The sequence below is a fragment of the Glycine max genome, chromosome 12, assembly GCF_000004515.6.
Source record: "Glycine max cultivar Williams 82 chromosome 12, Glycine_max_v4.0, whole genome shotgun sequence".
In the NCBI taxonomy this organism is placed as follows: Eukaryota; Viridiplantae; Streptophyta; class Magnoliopsida; order Fabales; family Fabaceae; genus Glycine; species Glycine max.
Genome location: NC_038248.2, coordinates 19,872,911 through 19,897,031, shown reverse-complemented (window position 1 = coordinate 19,897,031; position 24,121 = coordinate 19,872,911). Strand labels below are relative to the sequence as shown.

Below are 24,121 nucleotides of genomic sequence, written 5' to 3'. Positions count from 1 at the left end.
TTTGTTTTGTACGCAATTATTCATGTTGTTCTACGCCTACATTCGTGATATACGGTATAGGTTTGAATTTAATACAAGTTTTCATTATTTTAAAAAATTAGACTTGTTTTCTCAAGTAATACTTTAAATCTCATCTTTATGTGTCGACTACAGAGTAAAATTCAATAATCCCTTTTATGATAAACTGATAATATTAATTCAACACATGATCTCTGAACTTAAAAAAAAAAACATAAAATTATTTTTCGTATAACACATTACTTATAATCGCCGCATCATTTCAAATACTGATATAGATAGAGCCATAGGGGTGTGTGAGAAAGAAAGAGAAAAGAGAAATATATAAACCTGATAGGTGTATTTTTGGATTGCTGTGATTTGGGCTATCTGGAAGTATAGGTGTCATTTTTTCCGGCGTGATTGTTGATTCTCTATTGGTATTAGACACGATTAAAATAACATCTTGTAAGCGATTATAATGAATTCTAATTATAGGGTTTATTTTTTTCTAAGTGACATTAATTCGAGAGGTTGTATCACTCGGTTAATTTAGACGTTTATGCTTACTTTTGACTGAAACTTTCTTATAAACGATTTTAAAAAAAAAAAACTCAATTACTCGGTTGAAAATGCGTTGGGTTAAAATTCTGAAACGAAAATATGAGAAAATACTATGCCTTGGGGACAGAACAGATCCGTTGAAGTAATAAGGTTTGTGTTTTAGGTCCTCCAATAAATAAATATTTATTATTAATTTTTTTAAAATATAAAAATCACACGTATTAACAAAAAAAGAAAACTCTAAAATATAATTATTTCTTTTAAAGTAAAAATTTTCTCTTTAAATTTGATTTAGGTTATTTTCACTTGAGCCGTCATGGTGGGAAGCCTCAAAGACGCTGAAGATGGTGGAAGGATATTACGGAGATTCCAAAGAAGTGTGGGGATTGGTTTTCAGAAAGCATAAAGTAGAAGTTGGCACTGGGGAAGATGTAAGGTTCTGGAGGATTTATGGGTAGGCGATGAGAGTCTTAAAAATAAATTTGTAAGGATTTTCTGGAACTCGTGGCAAAAAGAGTGTGTAGTTAAACAGATGGGTCGGTAGGAGGGAGAGTCTTGGGAATGGGCCTTCAACTGGAGACGCCAATGGTTCTCTTGGGAGATACCACTGCATGGTTGAGGATTTTATGAGACCTGTACAAGGGTCGAGGAGAGTGAAAAGACACTTGGTTATGGTTAAGGACTAATTCCAATGACTATATTTGGTCAAGGAAGTTTATCTGTTTTTGCAGGAATTGGAGCATGCTGAAATATCTCAGGATTTCTTCAAGCAACTATGGAAGGTACCAGCACCGTCGAAAGTACTTGTCTTCGCTTGGAGGTGCGCTCATAACAGAGTGCAAACTAAGAAGGAACTTCGATGTCAACATCATATGCAGGAGACTTCCCACTTATTTTTTGCTTGTAATTTTTCCTACAAGGTTTGGATGAAATGTTATAGTTGGCTCGGAGTGAACTTGGCTCTACAGGTGGATATTAATCAACAGTTTTGGCAACATTCCATGTGGATCTAGCAAGAAATGGGAAAAAGGCTCTCTGGGTTATATGGTTGGCTGTTCTATGGTCACTATGGCTGGCAAGAAATGATATCTGCTTCAATTAATGGCTGTAAACTTCTCCCTGAACAGGTTCTGGATCTAGCAAAGATGAGACCGCGGAGCTGGTTGAAGGGTAAAATGAACTCCTTCTCTAGCTCTATGTATGAGTGGACGGTGCTACCGAACCTATGCTTGAAAGGTTTATAACTTGGAGGTTGCAATTCATATAGTAAAATTAGGACTCGCAGGTTCTAAGAAAAGAAGTCTATTATATTGGAGTACACGTATAAAAGCATAAACATAAAGAAATGATGTCACAGGCACACAGTAACAGTAGGTTTTCTCGTTGAATTACACACATATTTACGAGCTACTACAATATTCTTCTCCTTCAGCCCTTTTAACTCACGTGCACACTCAACTTTACCGAATAAATTCTTTCGTATAATACTACTCACACGCCGCATCATTTCGATTATTACTTAAGTTACTGTCTGTATATATAAACGTGCGACACTTATTTTTCCTTTTTTTTTTAACTCTCAGCTCCCTTGACATTTGGAAGGTAAAAGACAAGAAATAGCGAAGGAAACGTGGAATGGCTATCCCTTAGTTGAGTATTTTTCATACCTAACATAATCTTAAAACAAAATAATAATTATATACTATAAATATCGTACACTGCACATAAAGCAGTAAACAAGGAAATGTAGTCACAGCTAACACACAAGATTTTGTCATTGAATTACACAGATATAAAAGTTACTACAATATTCTTCTCTCTCTTGGTCAGAGTCATGGACATGTGATAATCTTGTACTATTTAGAGTCTGTCCGGATACAAAGCTAAAAGAACTTTTAAGAGCTTCCCCGTTGATGAAATTTTATATTTTCATAAGAGAAATTTTTCAGAAACTCATCTAGCTTTATCTAAATAGACCCTTGATAATTTCTTGTCTCTCACATACTCCCTCATCACTCAGAAGAATGACATTGTTATTAAAAAGAGAAACAGAAAAAGTAGGTTATAGCTAGCTAGAAGAACATTGTATTACATTAAACTACAGTACGTACACTATATGACATTAACATGATGGACCGGTTCCATACCTTGCATATCCATCAAGCACGGACTCAACCTAAACATGAGAATGCAAAACTCCATCTGGTTAAGAGCCCCATCTCCATCCAAATCACCTTCCATAAGCATGCACAACAACTCATCATCCCTCACCTCCAAACCAAGCAAGTTAGTGCTCATCTTCAAGCTCTCAAATGTTATGAGCCCCATGTTCACATCCATGAGCAACCGGAACCCGTTGCAAAGCTCCCCGATGAACCCTTCCGCGCCCAACCGCGCAATCATCGAAGGGAAGCAGTCCTCAAAGTCAAAACCATAATCTAGCTCCATGGTTGAAAACTTGAAAGCGAATATAATTGTGAAAGTGAAAGAAAGAATGTGTGGAAGCTTATGAGAGAAGAATTGTGAACAGGAGGGGTTGGCGTGAATGATAAGGTGAGGGAATTATATAAGGAGAAACGGAACATAAGCAAGGAACGAATAGGTACGGTAAATAGTTACGAGTGTGTTTTCTGTTGCGTAGCTTCTTGAGGCTTTCGTTGCGACACGACGCATTCTTTTTTCGTTGTACTGTTGAAAGAACCGTCTCCTTCGTGGAAGATGCGCTTGTTCTCTTTTAACCATCTCAAATTTAATCATAATCACAATAATATGTCATGCGCGCGTAATATCAGGACTAGTGCTACTAATTTTAGCATCCCCTGTTTCTTCTCCTCTTGTTTTAACCAGATTTGGCTTTTAGTCCATTAATTAACTAATAGTACAAACTAAAGAAAAACTTTACAAGCTAATATAAACTGGTATAAAATATTAATTTTGGTGGGCAAGAATAACTTTTCTTTAAATAATAAACTTCTCTAACTTTTATTACAAGCAAAAGAAAATTTATTAAGTAGAGAACAAAAAGGTACTTCAACCCATCTTCAAAATTCAAATAAAAGCATATTAACAACATAGCCTAATTAACAATAGAAGCTAGCTGTAAGATTTATGCGCCAATTAGAAAATCAAAACGTAAAATTTTTAGGAGGCGTTTACTTAAACTTTTATTTTCGGTTTTTATTTTCATTTTCACTTTTTAATTACAAAATTTTGTTTTTAATCTGTTTTCTGTTTCAATTTTTTTATACAAGAAACACTGAAAATAACTATTTTGTTTTGTTTTCTCTATTTTCTGTACAGTTCTTTGAAAATAGGAAGCAAACTAAAAACAAGATTACTTTTTCATAATTAATTAAAAAGTGAAAACAAAAAAAAAACAAAAAAAAACGAAAGTTTAGGTATACTCCCCTTACCTTCTCTGAAAATTAAAATAAAGAATAAACTTTAATCACTATTACAAATTTATCATTCAACATCGTCAAATCTACATCGGTTATTAAAAAACCGATGTAGTAAAATATGCGGTGGCATTTTCGCAATTTAAATCAATTTTTTGAGAGTGTTAACAGCGGTTTTACAAAACCGCCTTTGATTTAAATATTTCGAAAGCGGTTTTATAAAAACCGTCTTTGTTTCTAACCTCACTACTGCGGTTTTAATTACGACCGTCTTTGAATTCATAATATTTTAATTCCATTATTTTTCATTTTCATTTTCTAAGAACTACGACTTTTCATTTTCACTCCAGAGAGGATTTCGTTTCTGGTTCCTCTTCCCCTCCGCCACCGTCCTCCAAACCCTCGCGTTGTCCAAGCCAAGCGCCACTTCGTCCAAGGCGCGCAGCTCCTCGCCCAAGCCAGAAGATCCAAAAGCGCTTCCGCCGCAACCTCCCTCGCCAAACAGGCCCTAGCCGAGGTCGAGAAGGCCCTCGCGCTCGACCCCAAGGACGCTACCTCACACCTCCAGGGCTTCAGCACCAACGCGCTCGATGCTCTCGATGCCGCGTTGTCCCCTCTTGCCGCGGGGTCCCTCGCCGAGGAAGAGAAGGGCGACGCGCTGCTGAAGAGGGCGGGGCTCAAGATTGGGATGAGCGGGCGGCGCATTGACCGATGCTGGCCGATTTGATCGAGTCGGTGAAGCTGAGTCCGTGAAACGTGAAGGCGTGGTGCATGTTGTGGGAGTGCTACGAAGGAAACAAAATGGGAGAAGAAGCGAAGAAGGCTTATGTAGAGGCTTTGGAGTTGGAGCCATAGTCAAATGTGGCTCAAGAAGCGCTCAGCAGGTTGGGTTTGTCGTAATCGCACTCAATTTTGGTTTGTAAAAAAGTTTGAACTTTGAATCCCTTATGGAAAACACAATCATATAATCATCATGTTACATTGTTTTTCATTCTTCTTTGGCAGACAAGGCAGTGCCTGAGCCTGAGGAACCAAAGCTGAACACCGACTGTCCTGATCAGTGTAAATCAAAAAACGCAGATTCTGCAGGTGAAGCTGAGGATGATGATGATTTTATTACTAATGAGGTTAAGAGGAGGCTGAAAGAATTGAGAAGAAACAGTTTTATGGTGTTGATTCCTGAAGAAGATTCCTACCCGGAGGAAGGGGAGGAGGAAGAGGAAGAGGGAGAGACGGGCTCAAATGAATGGAGGGATGTGGAGGCAGAAGGTCAACAATGGTGGCGTGGTTTTGATGCTGTGTTTGAAAAGTACTGTGAAAGAATGTTATTCTTTGATCGGATGGGCACTCAACAGCTTAGTGAAGTTGGCAAAGGTATATTTCAATTGTTGCTTTGATTTTAGATGGGGTTGGTGGGGTTAAAAAAAAACATTACAGATAACATCTGGGAGGGGGATCTAGAGTTAGTTGTTGACAACAATGAAATCAATTTTAGTCTTCCTATGATGCCAACTCTGTATGCTTGAATGCTGATACCAGTAATGATTGGAGAAGTTGAAGAACAAATTGAGTATCTGGAAAAGTTGGTGCCAAACTGGATCTACAAGAAATTGGTTGCTACAGGAGATACTGTGTACTGGTGAGTCCCTTTTAGGAATGTTGATCATATCTAAATTAAATATTGTAGGCCATTAAGTTAGAAATAATTTCATTTTGTTGTGTGTTGGGGGGTGAGGGTTAACATGAAAGTAGGTCGTTGCTGTTTATTAAAATTAAAGAAATGTTGAGCAACTTATGCTTTCATGAATACATCATACGATGTAGTTTTTTGTGCTGAGCCACTTATCTAAATCACCTTCTTGTTTAATAATATATTTTTTTTATGTCATTATTATATTAAAAATTAAAAATAATCTTGATTCATTCATAGCTTAGTCTTATTTAGATTTTTATCTAATTAGCCACCAATTTTTATGTCATCATAATTCTTGCTTACAAAAAACAAAAAAAATTAAAAATAATTAATAATTCTACATCGGTTCATCCCACAACAGATGTAGAATGCTAACATTCTACATCGGTTATTAGAACGACCGATGTTGAATGCTTCATCATGGGATAAGAATCTACGACGGTTCAAGATATACCCGATGTAGAATGATGACATTCTACATCGGTTTTCAAAATAACCGATGTAGAAATCTGGCATTCTAAGACGGGTTTAGACACTAACCCGTCTTAAAATGGACAGATTTCTACATCGGTTGGCCTAATAACCGATGTAGAATGTCAGAATTCAACATCGATCGTTCAACCGTCGTTGTGTTTCAACGACACCGAGCTACAACGACGCGTGATAACCGATGTAGAAAGGCGGCGATAACCGATGTAGAAAGCCTATTTTTTAGTAGTGAATGACATTCATAATATCAATAAGACTTAAATATATTTTTAGTTTTTATAATGTATTTTTTAAAATGAGCTTGAAATAACATTTTTTCATTACTCTTTTACGTTAAATATTACGAATGATTCCTGACGTGGTAAAGAGTTATTTACATCAACAAGTGTCATGTTAGTAATTAAGAGATAATGTCATGAAATGTTTCCTTGGTTTTAATAGTATTTGGGTGTAATTTTTATTTTTTTTTGGAATTTACTAATTGGAGATATTTTTGAATGATCATCCTTTTCAGGATAAATTATAATAGATGTTATAACTTTTTTTAACTCATAAACTTATTGGACAAGTGGCCTCAATAACTTACGAGAAAGGGTGAATTAAGTTTCAAAATTTCTCACTAACAAACTTTTAATCCCCTTCTAAATAATAGTCTCAAAATACAGAAGAAGAAGTAGCAATCAATTTAATAATGTTCTTTAAACATGCAAGACAAACTTGATTGCAATAACATAAATGAGATAAGGGAAAAGAAAAATGTAAACTCGATTTATACTGGTTCGGTCACTTCCCGTGCCTACGTCCAGTCCTCATGCAACCCACTTGAGATTTTCACTAACTTTGTAAAAATTCTTTTTACAATTATTGAACACCCGAGGAATCTCTTTCTCTTATATTCAGGAAACTCACAATTCAAGAAACAACCAGTCTCTTGATTACAACTGACTTTTTGAGATAAACAGAAAGATTTTTCTCCTTTAGAGTGGATGATACAAATTGAAGTTCCTAGAGAAATTTCTCTCTTTTAGAGATGATAATACAATTTGAAGTTCCTGGATAAACTCTGAATAGATTTGCAAGTGTTTGCCCAAGAGTTGTTGAGAGCGCATTTGGCAATGAAGTTCTCTTAGAATATCTCTCTCTTGCTTTCCGAAGTCAAGCACACATATATATAGGTCCTTCGTGCCTTTTCAAAATGGTTTGAAGAGATGTGTCTTTTCAAAAAGCTTTTTTCTAAAATTCTTCACTGGTAATCGATTACTAGAGCCTTGATCTCATGGAAATACTTTGTTTTGAGGCAAAAACTTGATCTTGAATTAATCTTGAAGCAATGCTTTTTTGTTCAAGCAACCTTATATTAATCTTGAAGCAACGTTTAACCTTTGAATGTTTGTTGAAGTAACTTCAAAGCAATCTTGTTTGATTATTCTTTGGCACCATCAAAATCATGTATTCATACATTCACAAAACTTCTTTAGCATTTGAGTTATTTTTATAATTTACAAATTTAAAATTGTAAAGTTTTAATATTTACGACTTTGAAGTCGTAAATAATTTTTTTTATATTTACAACTTTGAAGTTCTAAATATATTTTTTGAAACTATTCTATTTTTTATGTTAAATTTTTTTAAAAAAATATTGCAAATTTTTTTTTCAGTTAAAATTATTCTAGATATTGTAAATAATTTTTCTAATTTAATTACATAATAAACAAATGTTTTTTTAGTTTTATTTAATATTTTATAAATATTTTTATATGGTTTTATTTAATATTTTATATATTTAGTATATTTTCTATATTGAATATTTTATATATATTTTTTGTTAATGTTAAGAAATTTAATTCTTTTTGTAAAATAAAAAATAATACGAAATACTTAAATTTAAAAAGACTAAAGAGAAACATAATACATTAATATATGTTGACTAAAATTTAAATGAAAATATTAAAATGTTTTGTCACTAATATTAACTTGTAATTTTTTAAATAATATTAATTTTATTGTATAAATGAATTTAATATTAACAATAGATAATAATTTAGTTATAATTTTTTTGTTAAAATAAAAAAAACATAATACATTAATATAAAATTATACTATTCATTTCATATTAATGTATTTTATTAGTGTTCATTATTGATTTGAGTATTTCACATTATTTTTTCATTTACAAAACAAATAAAATTCCTTAAGATATATATATATATATATATATATATATATATATATATATAATATTTTAAATACAGAAAATATAATAAATAAATAAATATTCAAAAAATATAAAAAAAAAATATTAAATAAAACCATATAAAAAAATACATACAAAATATTAAATAAAACTAAAATAATTATTAAATAATTAAATTAAAAAAATATTTACAATTTTTTCAGAAAGATTAACTTTAAAAAAATTACGACTTCAAAGTCATAAATGTAAAAAAAAAAAAATACATTTATAACTTCAAAGTCATAAATGTATCCTTGTCAGGAAGTGTCCTTAAATAGGGACTAAAAGCAGTATATATACATACAAGTATGTGTACTAAAAAGCACAATTAATAGGGACTAAAAAGTAAAATAGGGACATATATATTTATAAGACAAAAATATATTTAAATCTTAAATTAAGTATTAATATAAGATAAATACTTAAATATGTAATATGTAATAGACCTATCCAAAAACTTTAATTAATATCAAATAAGCATTTAGGGGTGGAAATAAGATAGTAGTAGTGGTAGTGCTAGTGGTATTGGTTCTAAGTACAATCAAGGTGGACAACCACTCGGAATCTCATTTTTAGAGGGAAATCAAATTTTTTATCTATTAATATAATTTTTTTATAATGTTGTAATGTAGCAATTTCAATGGGGGTTGGAAAACTATTTATTTCAAGTTGGGTTTCAAAATGTAAAGAGAGATAAGTTAGGAACATAAATGAAAACAATAAAAATTAAATCTTCCAAGACATGATAATTCTTATGATCTTGATGGTAAAATTTTGTTTGAAGAATTCATAGTCATTATAGAAGTTTTAACCATTAAATCAAAATCAATTTTTATGATACCTGAGTTTTTTTGAAGATATTTTATTTGTTTTCCTAATGCATGTACAACTTATAGAATAATATTTACTATTCATGTTGTAGCTACTATTTTTTTTATCAAAATTGAAAAATGTTCAAATCTTATTTTTGATATACTATGTCATAGTATAGATTAAATAACTTATTTAACTTTTAAAAGAATCTTATTATGATCAGATTATTAATAATCTTTGATTTCTAATAGTAATAATCTTTGATTTCTAATAGTGATGAGTTATGTAATAATCTTTGAAAAATTTTACATAAACATCCAACATGACACATTTTACAAAACCACTATGTTGAGTCACATTGCGACAACAAGGAGAAGATGCCTTGGATTTTTCATGGGGAATTTGTTCCTATTTCATAAGGAGTTGTGTATAGTTCGACTCTGTGATCAAATACATGCTAGCGTTGTTCACTTAAATAGGATTGACCTATGTAAAAAACTCAACCCTGACTTACCATGGCTTACTTAAATTGTTGTAGGAATAGAAATATGTTCGACATCCTATCAGGGATCAGGCCTTCAAATGGCTTACTTAAAACAAGGAAACACAAGAAGGAGGTTGAATTGTGTTTCTTAAAACTTTTTCGCAAACCTTAGACAAATCTTATATCATTATATAAATCATGTTTAACAGTAGCAGATATTTGAAATATGATATTAACAAACTTTGTTTTGTCAAAACCTTTTTCAAAAACAACATATAAAAGAGAAACTTAATTCAAGGTTAGATAAGACCGTAAAAGCAAAGAAGAAAACAAAAGGCTTTTATATGGGTTCGTCCCCACCACTGAGGCTATATCCATGTCATGGCTAACCTACCAAGTTCCACTATAGGTGATACATGTTACAAGTATTCTTTCCCAAAGTTACTTCTAGCTCAAATCCTAGTAGTTTTACAATTGTCTCTTCAAGCAAACACTCAAGTATTCTTTGAAACAATACCTCTTCAGGCTTTAACAAATCTCATATTTGTTTCTTTAACTTTTGAAATCCAAATCTTGTGTGTGTGTGTTTTCATACTCAAGTACTTTCCAACTTACTTTGGCATGCCTTTTGGTGTAGTAGATAGCTTTTTTGTTGACTCCTTTTTTAATACTTTTGGAAAGATCTTATGAAGAAAATAACATAAGTATTTTATAGTAAAGTAGGAAAATAAATTGAATATATATCTATTCAATTTTTATTTTTTTTTTGCATTTGGATATTCTTTGCAATAAGGATCAAAACATTAGAACATTAATTATTCATAATAAATGCACAAACTCAACTTCAGGGGTTATCGTCTATTAAGAATGACACGAACACTAGAAGGTTTTCCTCTGATAAACATTCATACACAAATTTCAAAACTTATCATTTGTTTGCATAAATCATTTAAAAATCAAAACCTCAAATGATAAAACTTCCATTTTTAACATAAATCATTTTCTAGCAACCTTGAAACCAATTCACAGCATCCTAAGCATAAAAAAGGATAAAACTTCCCTTACCTATCAAACCCAATGAACTTGCTTGGAGATGAAGAAAAGGGAGAAAGGATGGAACTTTGGGTTCAAGGAGGAAAATTTCTTCAACTTCTCTAGCAATTCAAACTACTAGGGCATTATCCATACCCAAAACCAACTCAAAGTCAAATTCAAACCCAAAAACTAAGCCTTTTCCACAAAACCCACATAGGTGCCTTTGTGAAAAAACAAAAATGGAATATAAAAAAAGGAAGGGACATGTTTACCATACAAAGGGACAACCAATGGAAACCAAATAGATGAGAAAAATACCTTCTTTGAGTAAGAAAACCAAGTTCTCAACTCTTCAAGGAATGTGTTTTCTTCGAGAGAAAGAAGAGAGAAAAATGAAAGCTTTTGTGTTTCATATTTTTTAAGAGTTGAATGAGTGTTTATGATTCTTGTAATTGTTCATTTTCACACCTAAACCTTACTATACACACTCATCCCTCCAACCATAAACTAAAGTTCATCCTCTTAAGCCCAAAACACTAAAACTTACTAACCACATACAAACATACAATCAAATCATCAAATTTATTAATCAATTCATTCAAGTACTTCAACTAAATTTAATTTATCTTATAATTTAATTAAATCACTTGAACAAACAATAAAAAGACACAGCGCTGCACTCCTCACTTAGTGAAAGTTGTTGTCTCAGCGAGATAATGTATTCTAAATCAAGTGAACAACTACTTGATGCTTTCCTTTTTTTGCGTGAGGCTACAGTCTCCACCTTCATAATCATGAGAAAGGTCTCTAGCCATGTAGAGTTGTCCTTTAGTCTTTTCACCAACAGCTTTGTCTCAACACCTAGACCTAATACTCTCCTCCAAAGTAGGGCTAGTCTCTAATTCCCTAACAGATGATGCAGCCTTAGACCTAGCTTGAGAATATATTCTTTGAAATTTTTCAAAGACAACTTTCAGTAACATAATAATGTGAATAAAATGAAGAAAAAATAATTAAAAAAATTGACATGCGTTCTCCTAGATCTTTCATCGACAAATTCACTAGTATCCTTTCTTATATGGGTCTGTTAAAAGACCTCAACAGTATGTACAGAATGACCAAATTCTTCTGCCAACAGAAAAAAAAACATTTATGGTAAATAAATAAACATTTAATCTTAAAATTATTAACCTTTAAACAAATATCAAACAAGTTTAATGTACTCACCATGTGCATGGTATGATCATGCATGCTAATGAAGCCACCTATATGAAGGGCCCCACCTTTTTTAGACGAACGATTTATTATTGCTTGTGATGACTTTGCAAGATAAGCTTTTGTATTCCAATGTGTTAAAAACGGTGCCATATGCCATCTCCAAGCCATCTTGGCTTCTTATGAGTCTTTCGAGCATTGCCAAACATATAAGACAATCTATGAGAGGCTTTACTGTGAAAAATTCTCCTAATCCTGTCCTTATGCTCAAACCTCCACATCACCAACCTCTATATGAAGAGAAAGAAAACGTTGGTATAGGAAACACTAAATATATTTCAAGTCAGAGATGAGATGGAACAATTGACATTTCTTATGATGTTATTGTTGTCCATATGATGCTCACTAAAAATTTTGAGTATGAGAAAATATGTAATAGAATAAACAACAACTTTGCAACATAAGTATTTTATCAAACAAAAGCATACACATTTAGAAACGTACTTATCCCATTATGGGACCAAAAGATCCTCTTTTGGAGCTTTTTTCACTTTTCATGCACACCTCATTAAGGAACATGCCACTAGACTTAACATTTTGTTTCACTAAACTCCTACTCAAATCTCCAATTTTCATAATCTCAAGCCTTACAATTTATCCGTAAGTGAATGTTATGGTTTTAAATATGGTATACACAAATTATAGGTATACCCCACATACAAGCCACTGTCCCTAGATAGCAAAACCAAACCTCATTTAGAAATCCGCATTGAGGTAATTAAACTAAACAATCATGTGAATTAGTTTTCTTAAATTAAATTTACACACTATATTGTTAATTATGTGGCTCCTAATATATTCACTATATATATATATATATATCCTTCAGGGCTACAATTATTCATGTGGGGTGTGGCAATTTGAGGGGCATGGTTTTGTGCTTAATGGTACTTTTGGGGTGTGCATTATGCAAGTGTTTGAGGCACACCCTAAACATGACACCACTCTTATGCTTGATGTTTATAACAATTCAATTGTGTGTCATAATAATTCTGCCCTAGTTCCAAACATAAGGGATACATGTTTCCAGTCAAATGTGATTCATGATGTGGAGGCCTCCAGTGTGAATATTTATGTTGATGGAGTTCAGGTTTATGAAACTCCTAGCTAGGGAGGAAGTTCCGATTTTTTCAAATTTGGTGTCTACACACAAGATGATCCATCTATCTATATGGAATCAAGGTGGAAAGGAAATAGAGTATTAAGAAAGTTTTCATGATTATGCACCTTGGATCTATATACCCTTGTATCCATTAGTTTGTATCTATGTTTTTTAATATAGTTTAGAGAAATAAAAAACTAAGCACTAACTAACTACTAATATGGCTCATTTAGTTATGCTTCCATGACAAATAGATATAAATATTGATTTTATTAATTTCACACACCCAACTAGGATAAAGATGACTCTAATTCTAAGCTAGATTGATTAATAAGTAAACTTACTATTAGCACTATATATTATATTTAAACTATTTATTGCTTGCTAATATAACATGTAGTTTGTGTTATTGAAAAATCACCAATCCTAGCCACTGCCATCACACCACTGACCAAATAAATAGTATAGGTAACAATAACCATGATCAAAACCAAAAACCCAAACACTAGCAAGCACATCACCACCAATAGTGGCAACTTCAAAGAAACCAATAATTCTTTTGAGAGTAATAATTGCATGCATTGGACACCTTTACAATAAAGAAAAAAATATATACTATAGTAACTGCATGCATTGGACACTGCACAACATAATGCTTGTAGAAATACTAGAAATATAATATGCATGAGATAATAATCAATCAGGTCACTATTATCATTAACTTACCTTAAAGCGCTAGAAGAAGGCATCATTTTCATGGTCTTTCATTACTCCCCATGTAGGCCATGGATGAAGAAATTGCAGTTAGATGGTCATTGAGATAGCTTGTGATGCAATTCTACTTGATTCAAACCCAAATACAAAAGAAGAATACACAAAATTAAAAGACAATGAATAAGTTATAATATATATTGAAGAAAAATTAAATTCTAATTTATTCTTACTCTCCACCATTGGGTATAATCATAGGGTGATCATCAGTAAAGGTTCTTCCATTTCCCATCTGAATCATGTTCATGAGACAAGTTCTCAAGATTTTCTCTAGAGGATGATGAAGCATCCTGTTATGATGGTCGGTCTTGTAGGCATTGAGTAGGTGATCATGGTGTGGTTGTACCAGTTAGGGATGGTGTAACTGTACTAGTTGGGGATGGTGTGGTTGCAACAACTGATGATGGTGACCATATGGGTGCAACAACAAGAGATGGTGTGGCTGCAACAACTGAGGATGGTGATGGTGTGGGTAAGGATTGTGCAACAGGTGGGGCTTCGACAGATGATGTCAATGCTTCTTTTTGTGACAATACTTTTATTACATAATGTGACTTCTTCGGCTTTGCTTTCTCCTTCTCTTTATTACCACGAGAGGATGGGAGTTGGGATGGATCACAACCTCCAATAATATATATATATATATATATACTTAGGAAAATAATATTACAACTAATATACATCATGAATAACAATCATTACAATTAACTAATATAATTGCACACAAATATAGTGAAATTCATAAAGAAAAGCCTACAATAATCATAATGAATAACTAAGACATTTCCACCACAAAATTGAGAACAAGATAAAGAGTTACCAATAATAATCGTTAAAATTAACTAATACAATTCCATCAAAAAATAAAAATTAACTATTTGCCTAATCTTCTTCAGAGCTTGAGACATCAAAGTCATCTTTTAATTCCTCATCTTGATTGTTTTCTACCAATTCTTCTTCTTCTTCTTGTACTTGAACATGTTGTGGTGGTTCTTCAGGCACATCTAGTTCTTTAGCATCACCTTCAACATCGTGTAATCCAAAAATACCTTCGACTTCATTGACTTTATTGGTATGTGAAGGTGAACCTTCTTGGTAAGGCACATCATCTTCCACATCATCAGATTCTATGAAACCCCTTGGCTTTGTTTTGATTCCAACACACCAACCACGTTTATCCGTTAGAGTTGCTAACGGGATGTAGTACACTTTCCTTGCTTTATGTGCAACGATAAATGGATCAAATTGTTCATATCTTGCATCCATTCAAATATCCACAACAATATGTTTTGGATCTGTGGAAGCAATGTCTTCCAAGATTATTTTGATGATGCCAAAGAATCAAGAGTTAAGCAAATTCTAAAGTTTCAAGAATCAAGATTCAAGATTCAAGAATCAAATTTCAAGAATCAAGATTCAAGAATCAAGATTCAAGAATCAAGTTTCAAGACTCAAGATTCAAGAATCAAGAGAAGACTCAATCAAGATAAGTACTAAAAAAGTTTTTTCAAAACATTGAGTAGCACAAGAAGTTTTCACAAAATCATTACCAAAGATTTTTACTCTCTGGTAATCGATTACCAGAAGGTAGTAATCGATTACCGTAATCATGTAATCAATTACCAATGTTTTAAAATGTTAGATTTCAAATTTCAAGAGTCACAACTAGTGATAAAACATTTTTAAATCATTCTAAACTTGTGTAATCGATTACACAATACTTGTAATCGATTATCAGAGTTTCTAAACATTTTGATTTTCAAAATTTAAATATGAAGAGTCACATTTGTTGATGTATAATTGATTACACCTTGATGATAATCGATTACCAGTAACTGATTTCAAAAAACAAATTTCCACAAGTCACAATTCTTCAAGTGACTTGTTTCTAAAGATTTTTTCAAAAGTCACAACTTTTTAAGTGACTAGTTTTCAAAGGAGTCACAATTTTTAAAAGGTGACTAGTTTTAAAGAAATTGCCAAGAGTCACAAACTTTAACTTGAGTCATCAAGAGATTATAAATATGTGATCATGGCATGAATTTAATAACAATCTTTCAACAAGTTTCATAACAAGTTTTTTACAGATCTTTCTGATTCATTTTTCTTCATTTTTCTAAAAAAATTTGTTCAATCCTTTCTCTTTCAAGAAAAGTTCTTTGATAAAAAAACTTGTGTTATTCTTCTTCATTCACTTCTCCCTTTCCCAAAAGAATAGAAGGACTAACCACCTAAATTCTTTTGTGTCTCTCTTCTCTCTTCCAAGAGAATTCAAAGGACTAACCGCCTGAGAATTCTTTTGATTCTTCCCTTCCCCTTAAACAAAAGATCTCAAAGGACTAACCGCCTGAGATATATTTTGTTTCCCCTTACAAAGATTCAAAGGACTAACCGCTTGGGAATTCTTTGTCCCAACACATTGGAGGGTACATCCTTTGTGGTATAAGTAGAGGGTACATCTACTTGGGGATTGTTATACTGAGAACAAGAGAAGGTACATCTCTTGTGGATCAGTTCAAGTGGAGGGTACATCCACTTGGTTATTCAAAAAGAACAAGGGAGGATACATCCCTTGTGGATCTTTGGCTTGTAAAGGATTTTACAAGGTTGAAAGAAATCTCAAGAACTGATTGGTTGCTTGGGGACTGGACGTAGGCACTGATTATGGTTGAACCAGTATAAATCTTGTGTTTGTCTTCTTCTTCCCTACACTCTTTTATTTCCGTTGTGTACTTTTAATTTCAACTTTTACTTTTGGTTAAGTTTCTATTTTGTTCTTTACTTTCTTAACTTTGTAGTAAAAGCCTAATTGAATCTAGTAACATTAAGAAGGATAAATTTTTAATTAGTCAAGACACATTAATAATTAATTCAACCCCCCCTTCTTAATTATTCCGAGGCCACTTGATCCAACAGGATCCACTCTTGTACCTTTTCTTGACGGATCATACCAATGACAATAAAATACTACCATTTTCTTAGGATAGCTTAAAGTATTGTACTCAAATATATCAATTTAATTTTGGAAGAATAAACCAAGTCATATGTTGTGTAGATTGACAACTGAAGATAATGCTTGGATATACAGATTAAATCCATCTTGGTAAGGATAGTTGTACTCAAATATATTTGACTTGGTTTATGCTATGATGAATTTAATCTGTATATCCAAGCATCATCTTTAGTGTTAAAAGTATTGTACTCAAATACTATCATTTAATCCTAAAAAATATATCAATTAATTATATATATTATCAACTAATCTTGAATTGTGGTATCATTAAAATTCATTAAATTTTGTAATAAATATTTTATTTTAAACAATGAGTTGGGTCTAGACCTGTTACTAGCTACAATTAATGTATGACTGGTATAATAAAAAGAAAAGTGGTGAGTTTTGATTTAAGGTAAAAAAAAAAAGTACGAGTTTCATATAATTTTACTATATATTTCATTATTTTTTCACTTTCCTTCGTATCTATCAAATAGGTTTTTAGTCTCTAACTAATCATGTCTCTGAAAAAATTGCTTTCTAAAGAGGATATTTGTAGAAAATTAAAGAAAATAAAAGAGATGTTATTTAATAATTTAACATTGTAAAAAAAATTAAAACAAATAATATATCAAAATTAAAATAAATATATATATTCCAGGTGTATAAATAATTTAATTCTTGGCAAAAATAAATTTTAAAGTTTTTCGATAGATGTTCCTTTTCTTTGTTTTTATTCATTTTCTGTTATTGGCTAGTATACTACTATGTTATTAGTCGTGGCATTGACCAAGGTAGAAAAAGGAGGTAGGGGAATTCTTCAGAGTATGTGTGTATATATACATTTGTTTTTTTTTTTAAGAAAGTGCAACATTTTTTTGGGTTATTGAATGAATCAAAACCAATTAACACCCCTTACTCACTTCTGTTCTTTTACTAACAAAATAAGACAGCTTAGGCCATCCAATGACAGTTAAAAGTGTATACAAGGAAGTAATACTACCTGCCACCATATTGAAACTATATCGATCAAAGCAATCACTTCCAATGCAAATGTGTTTAGTGTTGCCCATATAACAGTGAGGCCAATATACATACATAAGAATAGCCATTTTGGAGCGAAGTACCCTCCACCTTTATTGTGCCAGTTGAGAGTAGGATTATACTTTGCAACGTGTGTGATCCCGCATATGCCTTTTCCAACCATGAAAAGCATGAGTTGCCATGTAAAAATTCTCTGAAAATATTGACTAGAAAAAAAAAAGTTTCACCATATTACCTGAGTCCTTATCCCAACTATAAGCCATATGGTCTCAAGCCAAGCACAACACCATGAAGAAAATGGCCCCCATTTTGGACCAGCTAAATGGGCAGCCCAAAAGCACAGAGAACTAGTCATCTATTAGATTGAATTGGAAGTTAAAGTTAGCACTTCATCTTCTGTCAGACCTGCTCTCTTCAATGCCTTATGATGCAAGCTCCATTGGAGCTTGTAGGCCTAGGATCTTCTTCATCAATGGATTCCTTTGCTTCTTGGAAGATAAATGGCAGCGGAATGGAGAAGGAAGAGAGAGAGGAGACGCCACTTCAAGGAGAAGATGAGTCTAGAAGAAGCTCACCACCATAGGAGGCCATGGATAAGAGCTTGGAGGAAGAAGGAGATGAATGAAGGGAGAGGGAGAGAAGAGCACGAAATTTTTTGCTCAAAAGGAGCTCTGAAATCTGAAGTTAATATTCAAATGATCAAAGTTCAAAAAAATACACACACATGACCTCTATTTATAGCCTAAGTGTCACACAAAATTGGAGGGAAATTCAAATTTCACTTGAATTTGAAATTGAATTTGTGGAGCCAAACTTTGGAGCCAAAATTTCACTAATTATGATTAGTGAATTTTAGTTATGGTTCAGCCCACTAATCCAAGATCAATTACAAGATTCTCCACTAAGTGTGCTTAGGTGTCATGAGGCATGAAAAGCATGAAGGACATGCACAAAGTGTGACTATATGATGTGGCAATGGGGTGTAGTAAGCAAATGCTCACCTCCCCCTCTAAAATTTAATTGGATTGGGCTTCTACCAATTCAATTAAATTTATTTCCAACCACACACATCAAATATCCACTTAGTGCATGTGAAATTACAAAACTACCCCTAATACAAAAACTAGTCTAGGTGCCCAAAAAATACAAGGGCTGAAAAATCCTATATTTCTAGGCTACCCTACCTACAATATGGAGCCCTATATACAAGGACCAAATATAATGACATCCTAGTCTAATATGTACAAAGATAATTGGACCCAACCTTGGCCCATGGGCTCAGAAATCTACCCTAAGGTTCATGAGAACCCTAGGGCCTTCTTCAGCAGCTCTAGCCCAATCTTCTTGGAGCCTCTTGCTCATGGTTCTAGTGATTGGTCCCTTCCTAGGGAGGATTGCATCACCTTATCTATCAACTATTGTAGAACCTGATGAGCAAATAACAATAACAATTGTTACACATGCAATGGCTTTCCAAAAGAGTATTGTTTAGATTGATTATACGAAATAGGCAAATTAATTAAGCTCTTGTTAATAAAATGAGTCACCTCAACATAGGATTTAGAAGACAACAATCCTAGTACGTCCAAAAATTTTCCAACTACTTTGTCAACCTCCAATAAGGATTGAATCGATTGCAACTATGCTCTTTTCTGCATTTTCTTATGCAAGATAGACAATATATTTCATGAATTACAGGCACATTTCCAACACATGAAAATGCATGTAGCACCCACGCATGCAATACAAGAAACTGGTTCCATTTACATACCTTCAACATCTTCAAAGAAGCGTTCACAAATTTCAAGGCCTCTTGGAGAGCACCAGTTAGAATCACTGGTGTCTGTAAGTCATTTGACATTTTTGTTTGAAACTCAACATTCAACTTCTTAATACATTCCTTGGCAGTCTCATTAATTTGAGGTACCTTTTCATTCTTCTTAGTTTCCCCTTGAAGTAATGGCGATACAACATCTTTACAATCTTGAAGAGGCTAACAACCAAAAGAAAGAAAAAAACACTTATATATGGAAATCGCAAAAGTAAAAAGAAGTTGTTTTGAACAATATCCCTAGAGTAATGTCATCAATTAAACCTAACAAAATTGCAGTATTGCAAACAAGTATCAGTAGCTTTAATACTTTATGTAAGTAGATTTAAATCATAGCAAAATTGTGGTAGAGTTGAGAGAACTTACTTTTGTAGCAACTAACATCCAACCCTGATAAACAAAACTGTCTTTTGTGTAATTCTACCTTTTCCCTTGTTTTACTTATAGGTTATAACAAGTACACCGCAGAGGCCAATAATTTTTCTTATAATATGACTCACAAGAGCATCCTTCCAACATTTGGGCATTTAATATACAGACGGGATTTTCGTCACATCACATTAGTAAATATCTTCTTCCTAAAAAAAACTAAGTAGAAGGAAATAAGCACTGGCAATTCTATATCCAAGACACAACATGCTTAACTTACGCAGCAAAATTAGGATACAAACAAGTTGCACAAATCAATTTTGTGAGAAGAGAAAAATCGAGAAGGATGAGCATATCTCAACCATTGCAATCCCAACAAACCAAGTGAAGAAAGAAACCACTATCCACCCCCAGACAAGAGTTGCAGGGCCTGCATATTGAAGACTAGAACCATAGAGAGGTGTAATTCCAGTGAAAAGGGTCATTGTGGAAAATGATATTGCCAGAGTCTTAAACATAGTCTACACCATAAATCGAAAAGCTAAATAGATTTAACTAAAGAAAACTAGGATCAAGAATAAGCTCCATCAAACACAAGATGGAAAAAATATATACAAAAAATAAAATAAAAAATACCATTTCTCTTCTCAGTTCTTGCTTGTAACCAAGCTCATTGAGCCTCTTCTCTGCTGAATCCATACTTGTGTTTCCTGTCACTTGGACAAAGCTGCTTTCAATCCCCAAAGAAGCAGGCTTCTGTTGAGGAGTTCCCAACAGTGGTAGAAGGAGGAGGAGGAACAACATTCACGATGCTGACGGCATTACCTTTGTTCTTCAGACCTTTAAACGCTTTCCTAGTGTAAACCTTACTCTCGGTGTACCTCTGCTTCTCTTTGGCTCCATCATCTCCAACTATTGGCCCTGAAGCCATACATCCAAAAACCCTAATTGGTTTTCCCTCAACCTAAAACCTTCATCAAACCCTAGAATCTGAAACCTAAGGTTTTACAGAAAACAACGACTCGCACATGGAGAAAGAACAATAATAACCTAGAACTTCCAACGAGTTAAATCCAGAAAATAGAAATGAATTGACGAAGAAGAAGAAAGTGAGGTTCGCGATGGAGCATAGAGTAGGTTTGGAGCTAGCGTTACCACGGTTCCAATCAGATCTCGAACTTTCTCTCTCAGGAGACAGAGTTTCTCACTCTAGAACTCTCTCTTAGTGTGTTTCTCTTCTCTCTATGTGAGATATCCTCTTATCGCGTTACAGGTCTACGACAACGGTGGGTGTGTGTGAGGAACCGTGGACCACTCATAGGACTTTCAAAATTCAATTGAGATAACGACGATTTTTTAATAAAATCTGTCGTAATTTTCATGACCAACACATATTCTAAGGCGATTTTCAATAATTGTCTTAAAATTTTCGTCGTAAAAGGTTTTTTTCAATAAGATAATTACAATAATATTACCGGCTCATTTTCTAAGGTAATTCCAAAAGAATCATCGTAGAATGACTATCGTAAAAACACATATTTCTAGTAGTGATATTTATATAATTATATTTAACAGCATTAATAATTCAAATATGCTTATGTGTTTAACAATTTAAAGGTAATTTTTTATTAGCTTGTGTGTCACCATTTAAGGGATCCTATTTCTTTTCTGATGGTTTTGTTTGAGCAAAAAATCCATCGGTAATGTTAACATTTGCAATGGATATACATCCGTCGATAAACTTCTGTTACAAATTAATATTTAAAAATTCCGTTGGAAGAAGTTCCATCATGTTTGTGACAGCACAATCCGTTAGAAATTTCTGTCAAAAATATCAACATTTCCGACAGAAATATATCTATTGGAAAATTCCGTTAACGATGCTAATGGTTTTGACAAATTTAGATTCGTTTGTAATATTTGGTTGAGCACTTTTTTGTATTGATTATATTCCTTTTTTCCGTTTTTACTCCCTATTCACTACTAACATGACACTTTTTGAGGATTTGGATTTTTATGACGTTATCATTTCTTAACGTGGTACTTTCTGACATGGCACTGGTTGACGTCAATGTTAGTTACATCAACAATTTTTAATGGGAAGGACTATAAAAAAACCATAATATAGGGACATTTAAAATGACTTTTTTGTGAAAGGTGAATGTTTAAAATAGCGTATAGTTCTTTGAAATTATGTCTGATCGTATTCATCACTTAATTATTAATGAAATGAGATAAATTCCTTTGTAGTAAAACAAATTATCAAAATAAAAAATGATTAAATTATACGATCCAAAAATACATTTAAGCTTATTAATTAAATCAAACCTAACGTTCCACGTTGCCCCCTTATTCCTCCTCATCAATTGTATATATCTAATTACTCTATGCCAAGCAAATTCTCAAGTGAAAAATGTTAATACCACTCTTAAACAAACTATTATTATTTAAAAGTTATTAAAAATTATAAAATTATGTAGGTCTCATTTATTATTTAATTAACTTTACTTATGATTTGTAGTTTCTAATTAATAAACTTTAACCAACAATAGTGAGCGTATTAGCATTTCTTTTCCAATTTATGTACTTCGTAATTTATAATTTACTGTTATTAGATTAAAAGCCTCTAAATGTTTCATAATTTTACTCTTACTCATTTATGTACTCGTTTTCAGAGTGGCTTGAGTAAAACTGGTGAGTAAGATCAAATCCACGAGAAGTTGGTGAGTTGATTCGTTTTTCCCAATACGTTGCTCCCGTTGCTCTCAAAATGGCATTAAATTCACAATTTCCAAAAAACTAAACACAACTAAAAAGGACCCCTGACTCCAAGAATGTAGATCCATCACTACCACCAAAACGTCTACGTATAAAAACCATGTGCATTCAGAAAATGCGTCTGATTGAATACTGTGTAAACATAGCCATGCATCAAATGAGATATACTAGTATCACTTAAAGGTTAAATTTAATAAAATTAACTGAAAAATTGTTTAAAAACTAAAAAAGTAGCAAAAGGTTAATTAATAGTTGATAACTAAAAACTGATAAATAAGTTTATTAAATTATAAGTGTTTGATAAAATTAGTATTAAAATAATTGAAAAGTATAATATGACGGAAAAATAATAAAGTTTTATTTATTGAAAAATGTTAAAAATATTAGATAAATGTATTAAAGATAAAAGTAAAAAAAATTAAAAGATAGAAATTAATATTTTTTAAAAAAATATTAAAATATTACTAAAAAGTTATTTATCAAATAATTAAATAAAATTTTCAGGCTGCTGAAAAGAATGTTTTTGAACATAACATAATTACCAGTATTTGTTTAGGAAGGATGTGATATGATTAAAGGTAAAATAAATATTCATTATTCAACAAGATTTTTTTTCTGAACTCTTTTTTTTTTTGTTTCTTATGTATAGACAAGCATACCTGTTGAATTTGTTTTAACATCTTAATATAGGTCTTCTTGTATTAGAGAGACTTTTGATTTTCTCTAACTACGGGGTATGCTCCATTTATTATTGTATTATTTTGAGTTTAATATAATTTACATTTTTCCCAAGAATACGTACCCATTGCATCACGGTTTTTAATTAGGCATGTAGTACCCTTTTTCTTGATTATTTTGTTTCTCTTCTCAAAGTATGTGCACATTGGATATTTCATGATTGAAATCATACCAACTTGGTGTTCTAGAATTTTTAAGATCAAGATGAAGCAAAATATCTTTTTCGATCGGTAGCAAAGGAAAATTTGCTACATTGGTAAGAACTTAGTATAAAATAAATGCCATAAAATTGCATTATCTTGAATCAAATTATGTTTGAAGGAATTTATTTTTTAAGTTGTATGTTGTGTATAGCCAATTGGCAAAAGTAGCAAAAATCTGAAGATTTCATTCACAACCAATAAACACTACTAAAAAATAGGGTTTTAACATTGATTATTAAGAACTTTCAACATTGATTATTAACCGATGTTAAAAGTATTATTGTTAACATCGGTTTTTCAAAAATCAATATT

The 24,121-nt window shown here is 32.3% G+C and overlaps 1 protein-coding gene across 1 annotated transcript; it reads right to left on the bottom strand.

Moving 5' to 3' along the window:
* Positions 1-2,318: 2,318 nt before the first annotated feature.
* On the bottom strand, positions 2,319-3,175 carry LOC100795879 (calcium-binding protein KRP1). Its single transcript, XM_006592520.4, has one exon. It carries the CDS (start codon positions 3,007-3,009, stop codon positions 2,674-2,676), a length of 336 nt encoding a protein of 111 aa, XP_006592583.1. The 5' UTR covers positions 3,010-3,175; the 3' UTR covers positions 2,319-2,673.
* Between the last annotated feature and the right edge of the window lie 20,946 nt (positions 3,176-24,121).